At 41.8% G+C, this 22116-nt stretch overlaps 1 protein-coding gene across 1 annotated transcript; it reads left to right on the top strand.

The window, feature by feature from the left end:
* Positions 1-3615: 3615 nt before the first annotated feature.
* On the top strand, positions 3616-6335 carry LOC121880140. The gene is made up of 2 exons (XM_042387204.1): positions 3616-4032; positions 4242-6335. The coding sequence occupies exon 2, from the start codon at positions 4299-4301 to the stop codon at positions 5355-5357; it is 1059 nt and encodes a 352-aa protein (XP_042243138.1). The 5' UTR covers positions 3616-4032; positions 4242-4298; the 3' UTR covers positions 5358-6335.
* Positions 6336-22116: the final 15781 nt, after the last annotated feature.

Below are 22116 nucleotides of genomic sequence, written 5' to 3'. Positions count from 1 at the left end.
AGAGGTGGGGGAAGGAAGTTATAGTTCGGAAATTGAAGAAATTTAGGAGGAGGTAAGAGAGGGCGGGCTGACCGCCTAGCTAAGCTAATAGTGTGTTAGGGTTGTGTCGGGTTAGTCATTGTCTGTCGGTACAGGCACTAGACATCCTACCCTGTCCCATATATGGGTGTTTTAAGGGCCTTATTTCATATTCCGCCGACTCTACTGGCGGATGCTGGTCTAGGGAGGTTGTCTATTGCCTGGCCGTATAGATCGGGGGTGGTAATGGACCTTTTAAGATTTGGTAATTTTTTGGGAATCATGTATGGTTGTTGTCGGTGTTCTTGCTCTGATCGTTCTATCTTTTGCCAGACTCTGCTGGCCAGGGTGTGCAGCTGCTGGTTGATGGGTTTTATTCTTAGGTCTCTTTGTATCTCAGCTGTAGTTCTGGTGAAGGGGTATCTTTCACCTGTGACGAATCTCAGGGCTTCATTAGAACCACCTATACATTTAATAATTGGGTGGTGCTCACAATATGAAGAGGTACTGCTGGGTAAGTTAATATCGGTATGATAAATGATGTCACTAGGCAGAGTATTTTCTCAGGAAGCACGTTAAAGCGATATAGTTTTCTCAGCTCTCTTCTTGCCGTTTCCTTCCTGGTGTGGACATGATGGGAGTAACCTGTCGTGGATATATGCAGGCCCAGGAGGGTGCCTCTGTTATTGCATTCTATCTGGGTATTATTGGTTACTAATGGATGGTTTTCCTTCTGCATAAGGGTATCACTGTGAATTTGGGGAGACTGGATTGAATTTTCCTTATTTTTTCAAAGTTATTTATCCTATTTCCCGTCTGGTGTTGTCAACCTGTAGTGTACGTGATTTTCCTCAATGTGTTGTTATTTGAGTGATGTTATCTGCATACACAATATCTTCGTTTCCTATTCTGGTAGGAGGCGGGGTGTCACTTGTGTAGATGATATATAGGGTGGGAGAGAGAACACTGCCCTGAGGGACTCCGCTCATGAGTGGGAAGGTCTCTCCTGTGTGTTGTCCCACCCTCAGTCTGGCATTTCTGCCGTCAAGAAAGTTGCATAGCAGCTTTTCGATTTTGATAGGAAGTCCGAGTTGGAGGATCTTATATTTTAGACCTTCATGCCAGATTTTGCCAAACGCCTTTGCTACATCCCAGAGAGTTAGATTACATTGGTTGCCACTCGCTGCGGCTCTGGCTGTGTTCTCATATGCCTGGGCTACCGCTGTTGAGGTGAACTTCCCTTTCCTGAACCCAAATTGTCTGTAATTCATTCTGTTGGTCGTTTTTAGGCGATTTTCTCAGACGGTTATAAGAGGTAGTTGTGGAAGCACCCGTCGTTTAATACTGCTATGTCTGGGGTAGTGGCCGAGTTCCTACTGTAGAACGTGGGAAAGTCTGGGCCTATTAGCTGGGCTTTTTTGTCAGTTATGAGGCCAGCGAGGCCTCTTCCAACATTGTTAGTATGCCTGGGTGGTGGTATGATAGAAGTTTGTAGAAGTTCCCGCAAGGCAGGTAGTCTTATTATTTCTCCTGGGGGGCTTTTGTTCTAGGGGGGTTTTGTCCTAGGGGGGCTTTGTCCTAGAAGAGTATTTGGAACAAATCTTGTAGTCCCTGGATTTGGAACAGTTCACACTATCATGATCCTCAATGGGATAGCGCCTGAGGCAGGTACGTGTGTGGTGATACTGTTCCTGTTGGATTTGGTGGGACGGTATGCTAGGGCTGAATGCGAGGAGACCCACGTTGGTCGCTTTTACAGCCGCCCAAGTGTTTTCTTTTTCGAGCTCTGCCTTTATTTCCTCGTCAGAGTTTTCATACACCTGTTCATCCGTTTAGAAGCAGAGAACAGTTCTTTGAGCCTTCAAAGAAAAGAGGCAAAAGTGGGTCTAAATGCCCTTCCCTTGTATTGTTTACACATCTTAGGGAAAAGAGGCGCATGATCCATGAGCAGGATAAAGCCATCTTTAGTCTCTATTATCTTATGGGCTCTGACATTGTGTTTGAACATGGTGTCTCTCAGCTTCCGTTTGGTGGACTTATCTGGTGCCTTCTGGTTTGTGATTGTTATTTTCGTTAACAATCTTTTGTCGCTTATTTGAAGCACGATAATTCGGCGCGAGTTATGTGTGTAGACGAGGACAGTGTACAGTATAGCGTTGTCAGGTCTTACGTGCCCTATGCCGGCAAGATAGAGGGCCGGGATATCAGTTGCCCCACTGTCTTGGTTGAAGGTTTTAAGGAACACAAGGGCAGTTAACTCCCAAGAACAGCAGCTTGGTATGGCGAAAAGAAGAGGTTAAGATTCAGATTAGAAATGGTGTACAAGTATGTGAGTTTGTTATTGTGGCAACGTCTGGCAGCGTGGCACTGGCTGAGGACATGACAGCGCTATACTGAGGAGGCAGCGGGAGGAGAATGGCCGTTTGGTCTGAGGTGGGCTTGACCGCTGGCCTACTGGGAGGCTTTTCCTCTCACACACACACACACTGAGCTGGCATGCCCAGCCGGGCATGAACATAATAAAATACTGTTAATTCTTTATTGTGATGCCTAGATCAGGGTTTATCGTGGTGGTGCATCGATTTCCCTTCCCTCCCTCCTTTCCTATCACTCTCCCTCCTTCCCTCCCTCTTTTCCTGCCATTCCTCCTCCCTCCCCTCCTATCTATCTCTCCCTCCCTATCTCCTCCCTTGCTATCAGTTTTCCGTTCTCCCTTCCTATCTACTCTCCCTTATTCACCTCTAAACGAGAGCGTGAACACACTTAATCAGTACACTAACACACACACTAACACTGTCTATTATCTGGTACCGCTGATAAGAGGTGATATGATATTCAGAGAAGAAAGGGGGGTGAAGGAGGAGGGGTGAAGGAGGGGGAGGGTGTAGTGGAGGCGAGAAGGGAGGAGGAGGAGTGTAGTGGTGGAGAGGAGGTACTGTCGAGTCGAGCTCTCGTGGCGGGGCAGTGAGGTGGTGGAGTCAAGTGAACAGACATGCTGTCCCCCTCCCTCCCTCCCTCCCCTCCCTCTTAACCTAAAGTCGTATTTTTATTTAGTTTATTAATACCTACGAAGTTCAAATTAAATGTTTCTATAACTTTAAGGTAAATTATCAAATCATCTTATGTAAGGTTAATATTTCAATCAATCTAAATGGTATAAATACACAGAATTGGTCTACTAACGCCATAAAAATAGTAAAATAATACATTCTTGGTAAAAGTTGGGTTAACACGAAGGTGAACTAGATTAAGAAGAGTTAGGTCAGCTCATTATGGCGACAGGTAGTGCAATCCGGGTCAGGTATGGGGACAGGTGTGTTTTGTTAATCTTTAATTTATCTATATCTCTCAGTCTATATATCTATCTTTCCTTCCCTCTCTCTCTCCTCCCTCACACCTTTCTCATTCACCGTTTTTTTCTTTCTTTCTCTTCCTCACCCATTCTCTATGGCTCAATGTCTTAACCTCTCCTCCCATTTATCACTATTATATCCCTCTTCCTCGTCTCCCGCCACTTTATCATTACTCTCTTTCTCCCCTTACCCTCCCTCTCTCATGACCCCCCACCCCACCGTCCTCCTCCACACACCCAGTGTACGGGCCGTGTAGGTGCTGGGAGCAGGGGAGAGAGTGTATCGTGTTTGAGCCTCTGTTTTGGTGGGATATACTGAGGCTAGAGGGACGGGAATCTCACAGTGTGTTCGTGAATATTGGTACATCTTCCTGCTACAGTCATCACGAAGCTTACATCCCAACTGGCGAGGAAGGAGCTGTAGTTTTGTAGACGACTCCGTACCAAGTGACGGCAGCGTGGCTCGACTGGTGTGTCCCCTGCCTAGCCCTCTCTCCCCCCACCCAACCCCGGGTTGTCTACGCGCACTCGCCCTTGTGGTAGAGGTGCGTAAGGTCTACCCTCACTCCCGTACCACCACTACCGTAGAAACAAACACACGATTTGGCGCCCACCCCAGAAGTTGGTTTCAACGTCAACAGAGTCCTCGCTTCAACTAACAAGTAAGACGTTCTCCTATCCCACATCAGTGTGATATTAGTGATCTTTAACGGCAGACTGAACTACTAAGTGATTGTTTCTGTTGTGTGTCGCTCCGTCCCACGGCTTTGGCGACATTTGCTCGTCACGTATGCCCTTCTTCCACGGACATAGTTGACACCGCCACCACCTCTCTGGCGCAATCTATAAGGCCTGATTTCTCTCACAACAGTCTGACCCGGCCGACGACAACAGGATAACAAGTTCACCACCACCACCACTTCCTACCATGGCTGAAGCAGTGGAAGTCGCTGACGGGGTTGTGTGTAATGGACCGACGACCACTAAGAAGAAGGGCCCCCCACTTGTCCCCCGAGATAAATTCACTCGTCTTGCTTTTCCCGTAGAAACAACTGAACCTGAAAAAGCCCTGTGGTTGAAGGCTTTCAATGAGAAATACCCGAACATAGAGGACGTGTTCAAGATAAGATTCTCCTCCCGCTATTTCTATGTTCCTCGCAAGGACACTGAAGTCATCAAGGCCATTACTGACGGGAAGATTAATGGTCTCCGCCTCATTTTAAGTGATGCGCCCGGCCGGAATATTAAACTAAAGGAATACCTCGTGACCAACTACCCTAAGGAATTACCCCTCGACATGGCTTACCATCTTCCTGGTGTGTGTAAGGCCAGAAGAATGCTCAAAGCTAGTGTTCCGATGAACAGAATCATTATCTTGTGGGACGGACATAAACCACCTCCTAATACGTTCAATTTCGTGGAGTTCTTAGAGAGTCCTTGTCCTATTAGACCATTTTATTCCGCCGCTGTCATATGCTACAACTGTTATGGGACGAACCACGTGGCCAAGTACTGCAAGAGGGAAACCACGTGCGGACTGTGCGCGGAGAAACACGACACAAGGTGCTGCCCACAGAAATCACAACCCCCCCCAGAGGAAGAGGCTAAACCCAAGTCCCGTCGCGCTCGTAAATCCCAACAGAAGAGAGCTAAAGCCAGGCTGAAGTGTGTGAGGTGTGGCCAGCAAGGAGTACCTGTCTGGCACCACGATTGTCCCCGGCGGCCTCATCCCGTGATAAAGGACGATGATAGATCAGACACCTCCAGCTTTTGTGCAAGAAGCGACAGCGACAACAGCAGTCCAAGACAGGCATCACTTGCTGCCATCCGCAACACTCATACGCTGGATGCTGTTAGACAGGCATTAGACGAGTGCCCCGAGTTTATTGACGCAATTATACAGAAGTTAACATGCAGAATGACTCAGGTAATGAACGTGTCTGATCCAGGTAAACCAACTGCCAATAAAAATGTCGGAACAATGTAAGGGTATACCCACTACATAATCACACCTGTTAAGTGAAGACTATGTTTAAAGTGACTTGGTAAGAAAATAACCAATACATTGAGAAACCAGTTGTGATTGGTGTACACTGTAACGATTAGTCATGTGATCAGAACGCTCTTCGACTTCGAGTGTGAACGTGTAAACAAGACGTCTGTACTCTCAATAATGAAGGCCAGTTTAACAATAATGGAAAGTTATTCTAAAAAAATATCTTAATAGTTTCAGATTTAATTAAGTGAATATTTTGTTTTTTTTCCATTCTTATGTTTTGTGTTCAGTACATTAAGTGTAATAAGGTGATAGTCCCAACCAGGCACACACACTGGACAACGGAGTCAACACAAGCCAAACTGAACCTAAAGGCACCTACCTAATTAATGACTTCCTTGTAGTGTGATATTCCGTGACTCAAAGTGTTTTATGTGTCATCCTTAATGTGTTAAACTATCATGGTAAATAACTTTTGTATTAAATCTTAAAAATCTTGAAATATTGATAAATGAAGAGAGAGACCTGGTAATTGTAGTGGTAGCAAGTAAGTTCAGAGTATGGCCAGCACAAGAGATACCTGTATGGCCAGCACAATAAGAGTCACATGTATGGCCAACATAAAATACCCCTGTATGGCCAAGACTACAAAAGATACTTGCATGGCCAACATATTGTATCATGAACACAAGAATGGAGGAATCTATGTCAGTTCTATATTTAATTCAGGAATCCTTAAGATATCCTGAAACTTTATCCTAAATTTACTTATCTACAATGATTTTTTTTATTTGTGATGTGTCACTTATATAGATAACCTTTTATTTTAGTATTATCTCTTGTGTATGAAACTCTGTCTTGTGTGGCAGTGAACCAATGATAACACCTTCAATACCAAGACTTGACTCAACTTGTTTGATAAAGCACAATTATATACCCAATTATTGTGAATAAATATGACAAAACAAACTAATTCATTTTTTTTCGTTCCATTAACTCACTCTCTCTCTTTCTCTTTCTAGTCTAAACCTTCACCATCTCTTTCTGTGTTACTGATAATAATAATGATAATACAAATTAATAATAATAATCATAATAAAAATAATAATAATGACATTAAAATCACTAAATAATAATAAATATGAAAAATAAAAACTATAACAAGAGATACAACTTAGGCACCCAGAGCTACTAAGACCACACCCCATGCTCTCCTCTCAGTCCCAGACCTCCATAAAATATCATGGTGTGAAGGTGTGGAACAACTTAACCCCACTCATCCGAGCAAAGACTACGCTCCCTTCCTTTAAATCATCTCTAAAAAAATATCTATTGTCGAAGTATTAATATTTCTTGTAACACTTACTATATTTACAGTACCTGCTTTTATTGTACCACCAAATCCGTTTTATCGGAAATTATCATGTAAATAAATAAGTAATTACCATTGCAATACACATAATTGCCAACTAGACATATCCTGAAAGCTCTGTCCTCTTGTTCAACCTTATTACTGCACAACCCAGGTTGTACTGCTCCCCCATTATACTTGTTTTTAAATTCCACTCTAATTTATATATATATGAGTGTGTGTATATATATATATATATATATATATATATATATATATATATATATATATATATATATATATATATATATATATATATATATATACTGTATGCATAGGTATGTGTATAAGTATGTATAAATAAAAAAATAAAAAATAATAAAATAAATAAATATTGAAGTGATAACCGTGGTAACACTATGAGATGTACTTCTTACCACCATGCTATTGTACTATTCCAGATGATACTAAATGTTTCATAATACTTCCTTGAGATAAATGTACAGTATATATCAGGTGCCTCAAAGAGAGCTCAGGTTCTCAACTGGCTCAGCCATGTTAATATTGTTATTATTATCCACTCTGTATCCGTATTTTTCTGGCTAAATAAACTGTTACAATTCAATTGTTACAATTCAGCTGAGTTTATCTGAACAGAACAGGAGCCACGTGGCAGCCTGGTTGAGATGTCGACTGTACTCTCTGTTTAACTGTGCATTTCTTTGCCTCACAGGAACGAGATCTTCGGCGCATAAGCCAGCAATTGATATTGAAAGTTTATTTAGCCAGAAAAACACAGATACAGAGTGGATAATAATAATATTAACATGGATGAGCCAGTTGAGAACCTGAGCTCTCTTGTAGGCACCTGATATAAGAGCATAAGAATGGAGGAAACTGCAGCAGGCCTATTGGCCCATACTGGGCAGTCCGGTTTACACCCAACCCCTATTGCTCATATAAGCATCCAACCTATGTTTGAAGCTATTCAGCATATTCGAGTTAATGATGATATTTGGTAATTTGTTCCACTCGTCCACTACTCTATTTCCAAACCAGTGTTTACCTATTTCACGCCGAAATCTAAATTTGTCTAATTTAAAACCATTGTTACGAGTTCGCTCCTGGTTGGATAGTTTGAGTACCTTTGTAATGTCCCCTTTGTTTAGCCCTGCCTTCCACTTAAACACCTCTATCAGGTCGCCCCTCGCTCTACGTCTCTCAAGGGAGTGCAAATTAAGATGCTTTAACCTGTCTCTATACTCAAGGTTCCTAATGACCGGAATTAGTCTTGTCATTCTCCTCTGAATTCTTTCCTAGGATTCTATATCCATTCTGTAATACGGTGACCAGAACTGAACTGCGTAATCCAGGTGTGGTCTCACAAGAGCAAGATACAGTTTTAGGATGACCTCGCTAGTCTTGTAACTAACACTCCTTTGTATGAACCCAAATACTTTATTAGCCTTGTTACGAGCAAAAACACATTGTTTACTTGGCTTAAGATTCCTACTTATCATTACTCCTAAATCTCTCTCGCAGTCAGATTTCTCTATGGCATCGTTGTTCATCTGGTATCTGGTTTCCCTGTTTACATCTCCTATACTGAGTACTTTACATTTGTCCACGTTGAATTTCATCTGCCATTTTTCAGACCATTCGAAAATTTTTTTTTAGATCTTCCTGTAGTTTTGCTGAGTCCTCGTCAGATTTAATAACACGTCCTATTTTAGTGTCATCAGCAAATTTGCTTATGTTGCTGTCTATGCAGATATCTATGTCGTTTATGTATATAATAAATAATAATGGTCCAAGTACTGAGCCTTGGGGAACTCCACTTGTGACGTTGCTCCAATGGGACTTAGTGCCATTAATGCTCGCTCACTGTTTCCTGTCCTGTAACCACGCCCTCATCCATTTAAGGATATTACCTTTGATGTCATGTGCTTCTACCTTTCTAATTAGTCTTTCGTGGGGTACTCTGTCGAAGGCTTTCCTAAAGTCGAGATATGCCACATCATAATTGTGCCCCTCGTCCAACGATTCGAAAACTGATGAAAAGAATGTTAATAGATTAGTTAGACATGAACGACCGCTTGTGAAGCCATGCTGGGAATCATTGATCAATCTGTGCTTCTCCAGGTGATTTCGAATAGAGTTTGAAATGATTGCTTCCAGTAATTTGCCTACTATTGATGTTAGACTGATTGGGCAGTAGTTAGAGGGTAGTGATCTATCCCCCTTCTGGAAAATCCGTATTACATTCGCTATCCTCCAGGATTCTGGTACTACACCTGTTTTTAAGGACATGTTAAACAACTTTGCTGAGGGCATACTAAGCTCTTCCTTACATTCCTTTAATACTCTGGCAAATATCTCATCGGGACCAGGTGACTTATTAGGCTTTAGTTTGTCTATTTGGTTACTAACATCGTTACTAGTCACTACTATCTCGCTTAATTTGTTTTCTTCACTATCTCTGTATAGAATCGGTGCCCCAGGTATCATGTTTAAATTTTCGGTGGTGAAAACTGTTAAAAAATATTTATTCAAATTATTGCTCATTTCTCTGTCGTTATCAGTGAGCTCGCCGGTATCTGACCGTATTGGTCCAATCTTTTCTCGTGTTTTAGTTTGATACATTTGGTAGAATCCTTTGGGGTTTGTCTTCGCCTCCTTTGCTATCCTTACCTCATTATTCCTCTTGGCTTTCCTTATCTCGGTTTTAACCCTACTCGCCAATACCCAGAGGCAAATTTCGCCACGATTTATTCTTCTACCTATAGCCTTCCTTTGGCCAATGATGTTCTTTAAATAATTATGTATCCACTTAGGGTCATTGTTGTCTGATTGAGTTTTTTGTATGGTATGTTCTGCCTTTGTGCATTAAGTAACTCATTATTTAAATTGTCGTGGAACTCGGCAGTCTCAGATCTCGTTATCAGGTTGGTGTCATCTGTCAGGTTCACGGCCAAGAGCGACACCCCCTATTATTGCAACTATATCTTGCGCTAGTCAGGCCGCACCTCGATTATGCGGTTCAGTTCTGGTGCCCCTATTATAGAATGGATATAAATTCACTAGAGTCGGTGCAAAGAAGAATGACAAAAATGATTCCGGGACTTAGAAACCTTCCATATCAGGATAGGTTAAAGAAACTTAACTTGCATTCCCTAGAAAGACGAAGAGTGCGGGGAGATATGATACAAGTATTTAAGTGGGTGAAAGGAATCAATAAAGGGGATATAGATAAAGTTCTTATAATATCCGAACAGGATAGGACTCGGAGCAACGGATTCAAGTTGGATAAGTTTAGGTTTAGGAGGGAGATTGGAAGAAACTGGTTCACAAATAGGGTGGTGGACGAGTGGAACAAGCTTAGCAACTTTGCAGTAAGTGCGGGAACTCTGGAAAGTTTCAAAAGGAGGCTAGATAGATTCATGGATGATAGAGAGTGGTAGTAACTCTCGACAGGAGCTGCCATGCACAGACCAACCGGCCTATTGCAGACTCCTTATTTTCTTATGTTCTTATGTTCTCAGCTACCTCTTTAAACTGTCAAAGTTTGCCCTTCTGAAATCTGGTACTTCAGTGGAATTTTCCTTAGGTCTGCCCTAAAAATCTAACTGGAATCTAACTTCTTTGTGATAGCTGTTTGCAAGTTCGTTCCCTACTGTACGTTTATCTCAAGGAAGTAAACGGAACATGAGAGAAAAAGTAACGGAAAAAAGGTAACAGAAAAAGAATCAGGAAAAAAGTAACGGCTAAAAAGTAACAGGAAGTAAAGCAACAGTAAATAGATGGTTTAGTACGTTTATCTCAAGGAAGTAAACGGAACATGAGAGAAAAAGTAACGGAAAAAAGGTAACAGAAAAAGAATCAGGAAAAAAGTAACGGCTAAAAAGTAACAGGAAGTAAAGCAACAGTAAATAGATGGTTTAGTTCAAACTACCTAATACCTCTTTGTGCGGCCTAACCTAACCTCTCCAGCCCTAAACCGGCCTAACCTAACCAAACCTAACCTACTACCCTATCCTAACCTAAACCCACTTAACTTAGCCTATCATATCATAGCTTATCTTAACCTAACCAAACCTTCATAAGTTGAAGACCCGACTACTACAACAGTTTATGAACACCTGCCTCCCCGCCTCCACCTTCAGGATGCCATACCTACTGTACTAGAATAATGTAATAATGTATATTTTATCAATAAAGTCCTTGTATATATGTTTTTATTCATAGTTTATTTCATGTATATGCTGTTACTTTTTCCTGTAAATCGATTCTACCACTGATACTTTTTCCTAGCAAAATTTGTTACTTTTTTCCGTTACTTTCTTTTCGATCACCAGTAAGAACATAGCAAAATGTAAACACGATTATCACTTCGTTATTTATTTATTTTATTTATATATTGTTTTTACATTTATATTATAAGTATAGACATATTTTACAGTGGAGTTGATGTACATAAATATGATAAGGGAGGGAAGCAGTACACCATGGGTTGTATTAAGGTGGAACAAGAGGACAGAGCTGTCAGTATCATGTCTAGCAGGAAAATATATAATTATTGTAATGGTAATTTCTATCTATCTACAAGACAATTTATGACAATGGTTTTGGTGGTACAATAAAGGTAGGAATATAAAGTAGGTATTACAAAAATATTAATAATTAGGCTATATATTTTTTAAGAGTCTTTGCTCGGATGGGTGGGGGTAAATTGTTCCACACCGTGATATTTTATAGAAATATTGACTGAGGCAACAGTCACTGAATGCCACATACATCTGTGGCTTAACTAACTCAGCTAGGGTAGATATTTTTGTATTAGGATATTGAATATTAACGTAATAAAATGGCCTTGATGGTGTGGCTATAAAGAGTGGTTGGAGGCAATGGTGAAGAAAAGGGTTAGTAGTAGTGGTAGTGTTAGTAGTAGTGGTAGTAGTAGTGGTAGCGATGGTGGAGAGTCGGGTAGAGCAAGTAGATACCATTCTCAGTTAAGGGAGGAGGGAGGGAAAGAAACGGAGGGGGGAAGGTTAGGGTGGAGGAGGGGGGCGAAAAGACCCCCTATTGTGAGGGGCGATACCGACTCTCCCTCCACTCCTAAGCCCCCTCCCTCTCTCTCCCTTCACCTCTCACTCCCTCTCATATCTACACTCACTTCTAAGCCCCTCCCTACAATTCCCTCCCACCCTCACCATCTCCCACATCTACACCTCTCCCTCTCACCTTCTCCCACGCCTTTAGAAGTGAGAGTATGGTAGCTACAAGAGTAAAGTATGGTAGCTACAATAGTAAAGTATGGTAGCTACAAGAGTAAAGTATGGTAGCTACAAGAGTAAAGTATGGTAGCTACAAGAGTAAAGTATGGTAGCTATAAGAGTAAAGTATGGTAGCTACAAGAGTAAAGTATGGTAGCTACAAGAGAGTAAAGTATGGTAGCTACAAGAGTAAAGTATGGTAGCTACAAGAGTAAAGTATGGTAGCTACAAGAGTAAAGTATGGTAGCTACAAGAGTAGTATGGTAGCTATAAGAGTAAAGCATGAGAATATAAGATAAAGTTACGGTAGCCACAAGAGAAAAGCACAGAAGACAAGATAGGAAGATATAGCCACAAGAGCAAAAGCATGAAGAAATAATTAGTAAAGTGATGAGACACAAGAGCAAAGTTACAGGAAATACAAGATAAAAGTTACAGTAGCCACAAGAGTAAAGCATGAAGAATATGAAGAGTACATAGTAGCCACAAGAGCAAAGGTGGTAGTAGCTGACAAGAGTATACATGGTATTGGCCAATAGTAAAGTGCTATAGCCCAATAAGATATGTAACACAAGAGCAAAGTTATGAGAACACAAGAGGATGGCAGCTTACAAAGCATGGTAGCCACAATAAAGGAAGCATGCAGCCACAAGAGCAAAGCATGGTAGCCACAAGAGTAAAGCATGGTAGCCACAAGACAGCATGAAGCTACAAGAGTAAAGTATGTAAAGCATAATAGTAAAGTATGGTAGCTACAAGAGAAAAGTATGGTAGCTACAAGAGTAAAGTATGGTAGCTACAATAGTAAAGTATGGTAGCTACAAGAGTAAAGTATGGTAGCTACAATAGTAAAGTATGGTAGCTACAAGAGTAAAGTATGGTAGCTACAAGAGTAAAGTATGGTAGCTACAAGAGTAAAGTATGGTAGCTACAAGAGTAAAGTATGGTAGCTACAATAGTAAAGTATGGTAGCTACAAGAGTAAAGTATGGTAGCTATAAGAGTAAAGTATGGTAGCTACAAGAGTGAGACCATAAGTAAACTACAAGTGTGAAGTGTGAGATAATTATAAGTATCTCAATTAAAGTGAGTCATTAAGACTGTGATTTACTACAGCTATTTAATAACCCAACGAGGAAGATCTCAACCACAAGGTAAGAATGATTAATGATTTACTACACATGGTTAGGTTAGGTTACGTAAAATTGAATCACCCTAGAACCACCTCAACTATTACTACCACCACCACAATTACAATCACCATAACCACTACTACTACCACCACCATCACCACAACCACCAATCTATATCACGAACCAGTAAGCACAATTTAAAATTTACTTAATCAAACGTAGAAAGTAATTCATATACCCAAACTGACAGCCAAGTCTCAAACCAAAAACCTTCCTTTGTAAACTAAGAGAAACATTTTTATTTATTAATATTATTATTTTTATTTTATTTTATTTTTTTCTACGAATTTCCTCGAGATGACCCACCACCACCCTGCGTGTATTGTAAAACGTGGTCTTACGCTTTGGGGCCGCTGTCTTATTACCAGCCACCTGAAGGACTCTCTCTCTCTCTCTCTCTCTCTCTCTCTCTCTCTCTCTCTCTTGACGGATAATGTGGTAAACAAACACTGAAGAGAAATGTGGATGGAAGTAATTAAAAAAAATCTCGCAGGTGTTGATCAAGCAGGTATGGTGGTGGTGGTATAAATAATGATAAACTATGGTAATTACTACTACTATTGATAATAATAATAAATAATAATAACATTGGATCTCAAGTAATAATATATGTGGAAAGCGTTATCAGGAAGAGTACAGTAACTACGTGCACATGATGTAATGGACGTGCACAACACAGGCTATCCTTATGTGCACGTGTAGTTAATGGTGTGTTCCTAATGGTTAATGTATACACTCTAAACACACACACACACACACACTCTCTCTCAAAACACACACTTCCATCTCCCCCCATCAACCTCATTTTTGTAAGAGAGAGAGAGAGAGAGAAAGAGGGAGGGAGGGAGAGAGAGAGAGAGGGAGGATAAACCAGTTTGGGTTATATTTGAATTTGAATCACTCGGAGCGAGGAGGCAGTTGGGGCGTGGCCGTCCTACTACTACTACTACTGGCGGGGGAGGCATGTAGTAGTAGTGGTGGTGGCAGTAGTAGTAGTAGTAATGGTGGTGATAGTAGTAGTAGTGGTGGTAGTAGCAGTAGTAGTAGTGGGTGATGGTGGTGGTACAGTAGTAGTGGTGGTGGTGGTAGTTGTAGTAGTAGTAGTACCACCACCCAGTAGTAGTAGTGGTGGTGGTGGTAGTTGTAGTAGTAGTAGTACCACCACCCAGTAGTGGTGCTTGTGGTGGTGGTAGTAGTGGTGGTGGTGATAACAATAAGGTGCAGCAGAACACGCCAAGTTAACCTTAACAGCGAGTGAGTGTCCGGCCGACCAGCCTAGGAATGAGTGTTAATTAGACCACCTCCTAGCTCACCCTGGCGACACTCCTTCCTTCCTTCCCTCCCTCCCTCCCTCCCTCCCTCCCTCCCTCCACTTGCTCCCTTCTTTCCTTCCCTCCATCACTTCCCCCTCTGTTCTGTCCTTCCCTCCTCCTTCTTCCCTCCATCCTTCTATTTTTTTCTCTTTCCTCTATCCTTTCTTTCTCTCTCTTCTTTTACTCCCTTCCCTCCCTTCTTCCTCTTCTTTCCTCCCTAATATCCCTCCCTCCTTTCCTTCCCTACACTCTAGTAGATGGATGTTGTCCCCTGGATGAGCCGGTGGGGTGGATGAGGTCTATGTCTCCGTCAACACACCCAACACACCCACCCACCTGTACCATCATTAAGGTAACATGAGCAAATTATTCCACATCTTAAAAACAAAACAAAATAAAAACTTAAACAAACAACAAAATCAATAGAATTTAAATTAAACTTGGTCTAGTTTACTCTAGGAAAGAATTATTTGTATGGCTATCGTTCACCCCTGCTTACTATAGAACATAAACATAAGAAAATAAGGAGTCTGCAATAGACCGGTTGGCCTGTGCATGGCAGCTCCTGTCGAGAGTTACTACCGCTCTCTATCATCCATGAATCTATCCAGCCTCCTTTTGAAACTTTCCAGAGTTCCCGCACTTACTACAAAGTTGCTAAGCTTGTTCCACTCGTCCACCACCCTATTTGTGAACCAGTTTCTTCCTATCTTCCTCCTAAACCTAAACTTATCCAACTTGAATCCGTTGCTCCGAGTCCTATCCTGCTCGGATATTATAAGAACTTTATCTATATCCCCTTTATTGAGTCCTTTCACCCACTTAAATACTTCTATCATATCTCCCCGCACTCTTCGTCTTTCTAGGGAATGCAAGTTAAGTTTCTTTAACCTATCCTGATATGGAAGGTTTCTAAGTCCCGGAATCATTGTTGTCATTCTTCGCTGCACCGACTCTAGTGAATTTATATCCATTCTATAATAGGGGCACCAGAACTGAACCGCATAATCGAGGTGCGGCCTGACTAGCGCAAGATATAGTTGCAATAAGACCTCTGCACTCTTGTTACTTACACTTCTAGATATAAAACCCAATACTCTGTTTGCCTTATTTCGAACATTAACGCAATGTTTTCTAGGCTGTAGGTCCGGGCTTACAAGTACCCCTAGGTCTCTTTCACAAGTCGACTTCTCTAGGCTGATGTTGCTAAGGCTGTATACATTATCAGTATTTGTTCTTCCAATATTAAGTACGCTACACTTGGTGTTGAATTTCATTTGCCATTTTTCAGACCACCCCTGCAGTTTATTTAGATCCTCCTGTAATGCATTTGCATCCTGCCCTGAATTAATCTGCCCCCCTACTTTGGTGTCATCCGCAAACTTGCTTATGTCACTACTGATCCAGTATCTAGATCGTTTATGTAGATTATGAACAAGAGTGGGCCTAGTACTGACCCCTGGGGAACCCCACTGGTTACACGTCCCCACTCAGATTTAACACCATCTACGCTGACCCTCTGCGTTCTATCGGTGAGCCATGATTTTATCCAATTTAAAACTTTCCCCTCGATACCATGAGCCTTAATTTTTCTCAGAAGCCTCTGATGCGGTACTCTGTCAAATGCTTTGCTAAAGTCTAAGTAAATAACATCGTAATTTTCGTCATTATCTACTACCTCGAAGACTTTCCTAAAAAACGTCAGCAGATTTGTTAGACAAGATTTTCCCTTTGTAAACCCATGACTTAGCAGGGTAATGTAAAAGTTAGGAAGAAAGAAAGAAATATTAGTGTTTTTATAAGGAAATTTAGTATGGTGGGAGATGTGTTCAGTCTAAGATAGGATGAGGGTATATGAGGATTGAGGAGGAATGTGTAAAACAGTTCGGTGTAGGAGAAAGAGGAAGGGAGTAGGGAGGAATAGGATAAGAAGGAGGAGGAGATAGAAGACATGCAGGAGGACAAGGAGGGGAAACAGTAGAAAAAAAGAAGGACGAGGATGATAAAGAAATGGACGAGGGAAAATAGGAGCAGCAGAAGGAGGATGAAAAGTAGGAAACGAAGGAGGAAGAGGAGAAAAATGAAGAGGATGCAGAGTAAGAAGGGAAGGAGGAACATGAGAAGAAGGGGGAGTAAGAAGAGGAGCAGGAAGAGAAAAAAATGAAAAAGAAGGAGGAACAATGAAATGGCAGAATGAGAAAGAGAAAGCTAACTTAAAAGTCACAAACTTGGTGAAATAAATCATCACTTCTGTTTGGGAAGCATTGAACGTCACAACAGTGTATACAACGACAGCCAGACGGAAGGTGAAAGTGTAACATTAAGACTCAGGTGTGTACAGATAGATCAACAAGAGCCAGGTAAGTCGGAGTAATGAGAAACTGTTTGTAGAGATTCATGTCTTTTGTAGAGAGTTCAAACACTTTTCTAACTATCATGGGAAAGTATTTGACGTATTAAAGAAACTAGCAGTACAAAAATAAATAAACTTACACTTATAGTACATGAAAAGGGAAGAACTTGCTGTTATGATACATTACTGTGCTTTAACAACTCATTAAGAATAAACAAACAAACAAAAATGATTAATCTTTAGTGATATGTTGAGGTAAACAAACACTCACATGAGCCCCCTTAATTGTCGTGGAGGCGAAGGGTTGCCATGGAGACGAAGGGTTGCCATGGAGACGAAGGGTTGCCATGGAGACGAAGGGTTGTCATGGACACAAAGGTGGCCACAAGTAGATAAATACATAATGTTGTCTTTGACACTAGTGAATGAATTATCATGTTAGATGAAGAGGAGAAGGGGGGGGGCAAGATGCTGTAGGGTGGAGGTAGTGTACAGGGCCACCAACATTCTCAGTACCCACACACCCAGTAGTGGTGGTGGTGGTAATAGAGATTGTGGTGGTTGTGTTAGCGGTGGTGGTGATAGTGGTAGTGGTGATAGAGATGGTTGTGGTAGTGGTGGTGAGAGTAGTGATGCTCCTCTGCAGGCAAGCCACCACCTTACACACACACCTCTCCTCTCCTCTCTGCATGACACTCACGACTCCCCTCACACCGTATGCTGCCCTAACACGCGTCCACCGCCGCCTCCTCCCACGAATATCAGTATTAATAACCCTCCCCATCTCCTTCCACCTTCCTCACCACCCACACCTCTCACCACCCACACCCCTCACCACCCACACCTCTCACCACCCACACCTCTCATCACATACACCCCTCACCACCCACACCCCTCACCACCCACACCACTCACCACTCACACCTCTCATCACATACATCCCTCCCTACTTCCTCCTCTAGGTAGGAGTGGTTGTCAAGCATCTTCTCCTGTACACTGATCACAAAAGCGTCCAGTGATATACAGAGAATGACCCGTGCATGTTAAGTGGTAAAGGGGGTGGGGGAAGGGGCAGAGGAGGTAGGGGGCCAATGAGACGGGGACGGGGGCAAGGGGGAAGGGGCAGAGGAGGTAGGGGGCCAATGAGACGGGGCAAGGGGAGTGGGGCATTAGGGCGGTTCACTATGTCTGACCGTGGCGAATATCGAGTCATGAGACAGACAGACAGACACACACAAAATCCGTTGAAACACATGCACACTCATTCTCTTATTTCGTATCATGCAACAGAACTCTCTCTCTCTCTCTCACTATATTTCAGGACAGACTGTAACTGAAGGAACGATAGATAAATAGAATCCATTATTCAGTGATTACAGAAGTTAAATATCGGTCTACTGCTGTGTGTGTGTGTAATTGTTTTACGAATGAGGGTTTGAGAATTGTTTGTAAACTTAGAGAGAGAGAGCCACCCAGGTCTTCCCAGCTTATCTCAGGATCACACTACCTAGACCTGTTACCTGGGCAGGTGACCTCAAGAGAGAGTTGGCCCGACACACACACAAAAACTAACCCTCCCTCCACACCACTCCCCCACCTCTCTCCCCCCCCCCACACCACACCCCCACCTCTCCCTCCCCCTCACACCCCCACCTCTCCCTTCTCCCACACCCCCGTCTCTCTCCTCCACCACGCCATCCCCTCCCACAACCTCTTCCCCACACACCAAACCTCTCTCCCCCTCACCCCACCTTTATCTACCCTTCCCTCCCCCACCCACACCAAGAACGAGGGAGTAAGGGAAACGTTTGGATACTGATATTAACAGTGAAACAATTTATTTAGCCAGAAAAACACTGAAACGAAGTCGACAATAATAACAATATTGACATGGTTGAGCTAATAAGAGACCCTGAGCTCTTTTAGTGGCACCTGATATATACTTATAAGCAATGTGATGAATATCGTGAGTGGCAAGGATCGGGAAATATTAATCTTCCTTTTTTCCTCTCCCCTCTTCTTCTCCTTCTCCACTTCTTCCTTCTCCACCTCCCTTCTTTACCTCCTCTCTTTTTCCTCCTTCCCTGCCTTCCTTCATCCCTCTCCTTCCCTTCGGTCCTCTCCACCTCCTTCTCTCCTCCCACTGTACAGTATTGACACACACCCAGGTAGAGTGGTCAAGTGGACACCCTCTCACTCACTCTCCCAAGAGGATCCGGGTTCGACTCCCAATTTCAAATTCAGAAAAAACTTAGAAACATCACTGTCGGTATTGAGTGTTTATAATATAGAACTATTGCTTATACATTACGTAAATAGAAAAATATAGACATCTTAGTTGCAGCAATAAAAGAAATCTATTATGATCTTGTTTACCAGCATTTAATACACTGTCACACACTATGGGGGGCCTCTGGCTCTTCAAAAACACAATCTCTGGTTACTGCACGAAGAGAGTTGTGCAGACAATGACCTACTTGAAAAACTGATCACACTGACGAACAATTTGCTAAATTGAAAATGTTTCAATTCGAGGATATTAACACCTACTGTTGTGCCCTATTTGTTTACAAATCTGTCAATCACTTGATTGACAATAATTATTTCCAGTTTCGGAATAATCTGAGATACAACTTAAGACACCCAGAGCTACTAAGACCACCCCCCATGCGCTCCTCTTAGTCCCAGATTTCCATAAAAAAATCATGGTGTGAAGGTGTGGAACAACTTACCCCCACCCATCCCAGCAAAGACTACGCTCCCTTCCTTTAAATCATCTCTTAAAACGATATATATTGTCTAAGTATTGCTATTCTTGTAACACCTACTTCATATTACTGCTTTTATTGTACCACATAACCATAATATCACAGATTGTCTTGTAAAAATATAGAAATTACCATTGGAATAATTATATTTGCCGACTAGACATGTTACTGACAGCTCTGTCCTCTTGTTTCACCATAATACAACCCATGGTGTACTGCTTCCCTCCCTCATCATATTTATGTATATCAACTCCACTGTAAAATATGTCTATACTTATAATATAAATGTAACAAAAATAATAAATAAATAAATAAATAAATAAATATTGAAATGATAACCTTGGTAACATTCTGATATATTCTTACTACCACCATGCTATTGTACTATTCCAGATGTTAATAAATGTTACATAATACTTCCTTGAGATAAATGTATAGTATATATCAGGTGCCACTAAGAGAACTCAGGCTCTCAACTGGCTCAGCCATGTCAATATTGTTATTATTATCCACTCTGTATTTGTGTTCTTTTGGCTAAACAAACTGTTTCAATATCAATAACATGGTACCCGGAAAAAATGGCACAATTTTCATACAAGGACAAAATGGCACAACAAACTACACTTCGAGCTCAAGAACCACAAATGAGCTAACAAGCCTATGTTTGAAGCTATCCAGCGTATTCGAGTTAAAGGTGATGTTTGATAACTTGTTTTATCACCTTTGTTTCGCCCTGATTGCCATTTATACACCTCTATCATATCGCCCCTCACTCTGCGTCTCTCGAGGGAGTGCAAATTAAGATGCTTTAGCCTGTCTCTGTACTCAAGGTTCCTAATGCCCGAGATTAGTCTTGTCATTCTCCTCTGAATTCTTTCTAGTGATTCTATATCCGTTCAGTAGTACGGTGACCAGAACTGAACCGCTTAATCCAAATGAGGTCTCACAAGCGCAAGATATAGTTTTAGGATGACCTCGCTAGTCTTGTACCGAACACTCCTTTGTACGAACCCAAGTACTTTGTTAGCCTTGTTTCGAGCAAATACACAACGTTTACTAGATTTAAGATTCCTACTTATCATTACTCCTAAATCTTTCTCACAGTCGGATTTCTCTATAACATCGTTGTTCATCTGATATCTGGTTTCTCTGTTTACATCTCCTAGACTAAGTACTTTACATTTGTCCACATTAAATTTCATCTGCCATTTTTCAAACCATTTGAAAAATTTATTTAGATCTTCCTGCAGTTTTGCTATAACGTTCGTTGGGAATCTTAAACAATAATATGCAATGTGACATTTTTAATTTTGTAATTCATTTATGTACGAGTTTTCACTAACATACGGTAGAATGTTTTAGTTAATGGTAATAAATGTTATGACGCTGATATAACTCTAAGTAGGTTTCAGTAACAAACGTTATAAAATTTTAGCGAAAACATGTAAAAAAATTAATGTGCCATTTTTTCCTCGTCTGATGATTATGCATTTTTTTTCCGGTGCCATTTTTTCCAACATTCCAATAACATCTGTTGCCATGACTTAACTCGCCTTCCTCTCTCTCTCCTCCTCTTCCTTCTCCTCAGTTCCCCCTCTTCACCTCCTCCTCCCTCCTTTCCCTTTTTCCTCCTTACTCCGTCTCTTATTCCCCTTTATCCCCATCCTCAATTCTCCCCTCCCCTTCCCCAATTCTTCTTCCCCCCCTCCATCCCATCCCTACCCACCCCCCTCCTCCCTAATTGTATCCAGAGTGTTAATCCTCGACGCTAATCCTCACCTCCCATGGCCTCGTCTCAATCTCCGGTCCCTAATCTCTCTCTCTCTCTCTCTCTCCAATCCCACGCCTCTATAGACAGAAACACGCACACATACTTACATAGAGATGCACATATACTTGCATAGACACACACACACACACACACAAACACACGAGAACATCAATCTGCATTCTATTCAAAGGCGGATCCAGGGGGGCCCTGGGAGTCCGGACCCTCCTTTTTCATCACAAAATACCTATACTTTTTCTTTAATGCAGTAATGTACTTTATCACCTTCTCTTCCTTTCTCTTCTCTCAGCCCTCACTTCTTCATCACCTCCAATTTCTTCCTCTCCCTCTTTCTCACCATCTCTTGCTTCTTCATTTTCCTCTTCATCGCTTCCTCTTCCTCTGGCTCCACAAAAACACAACCCCTGATTACTGCACAGAAGAGAGTTGTGCAGACAATGACCTACTTGAAAAAAAAAACGATCACGCTAACGAACAATTAGCTAAATTGAAAATGTTAGAATTCGAGGATATTAACACTTACTGCTGTGCCCTATTTGTTTACAATCTGTCAATCACTTCATTGACAATAATTATTTCCAGTTCCGGAATAATCAGAGATACAACTTAAGACACCTAGAGCTATTAAGACCACCCCCCATGTGCTCCTCTCAGTCCCAGACCTCCATAAAATATCACGGTGTGAAGGTGTGGAACAACTTACCCCCGTGA

The sequence above is a fragment of the Homarus americanus genome, unplaced genomic scaffold, assembly GCF_018991925.1.
Source record: "Homarus americanus isolate GMGI-L3 unplaced genomic scaffold, GMGI_Hamer_2.0 scaffold50564, whole genome shotgun sequence".
Classification (NCBI taxonomy): domain Eukaryota; kingdom Metazoa; phylum Arthropoda; class Malacostraca; order Decapoda; family Nephropidae; genus Homarus; species Homarus americanus.
This window is presented reverse-complemented; position numbering and strand designations above follow the sequence as displayed.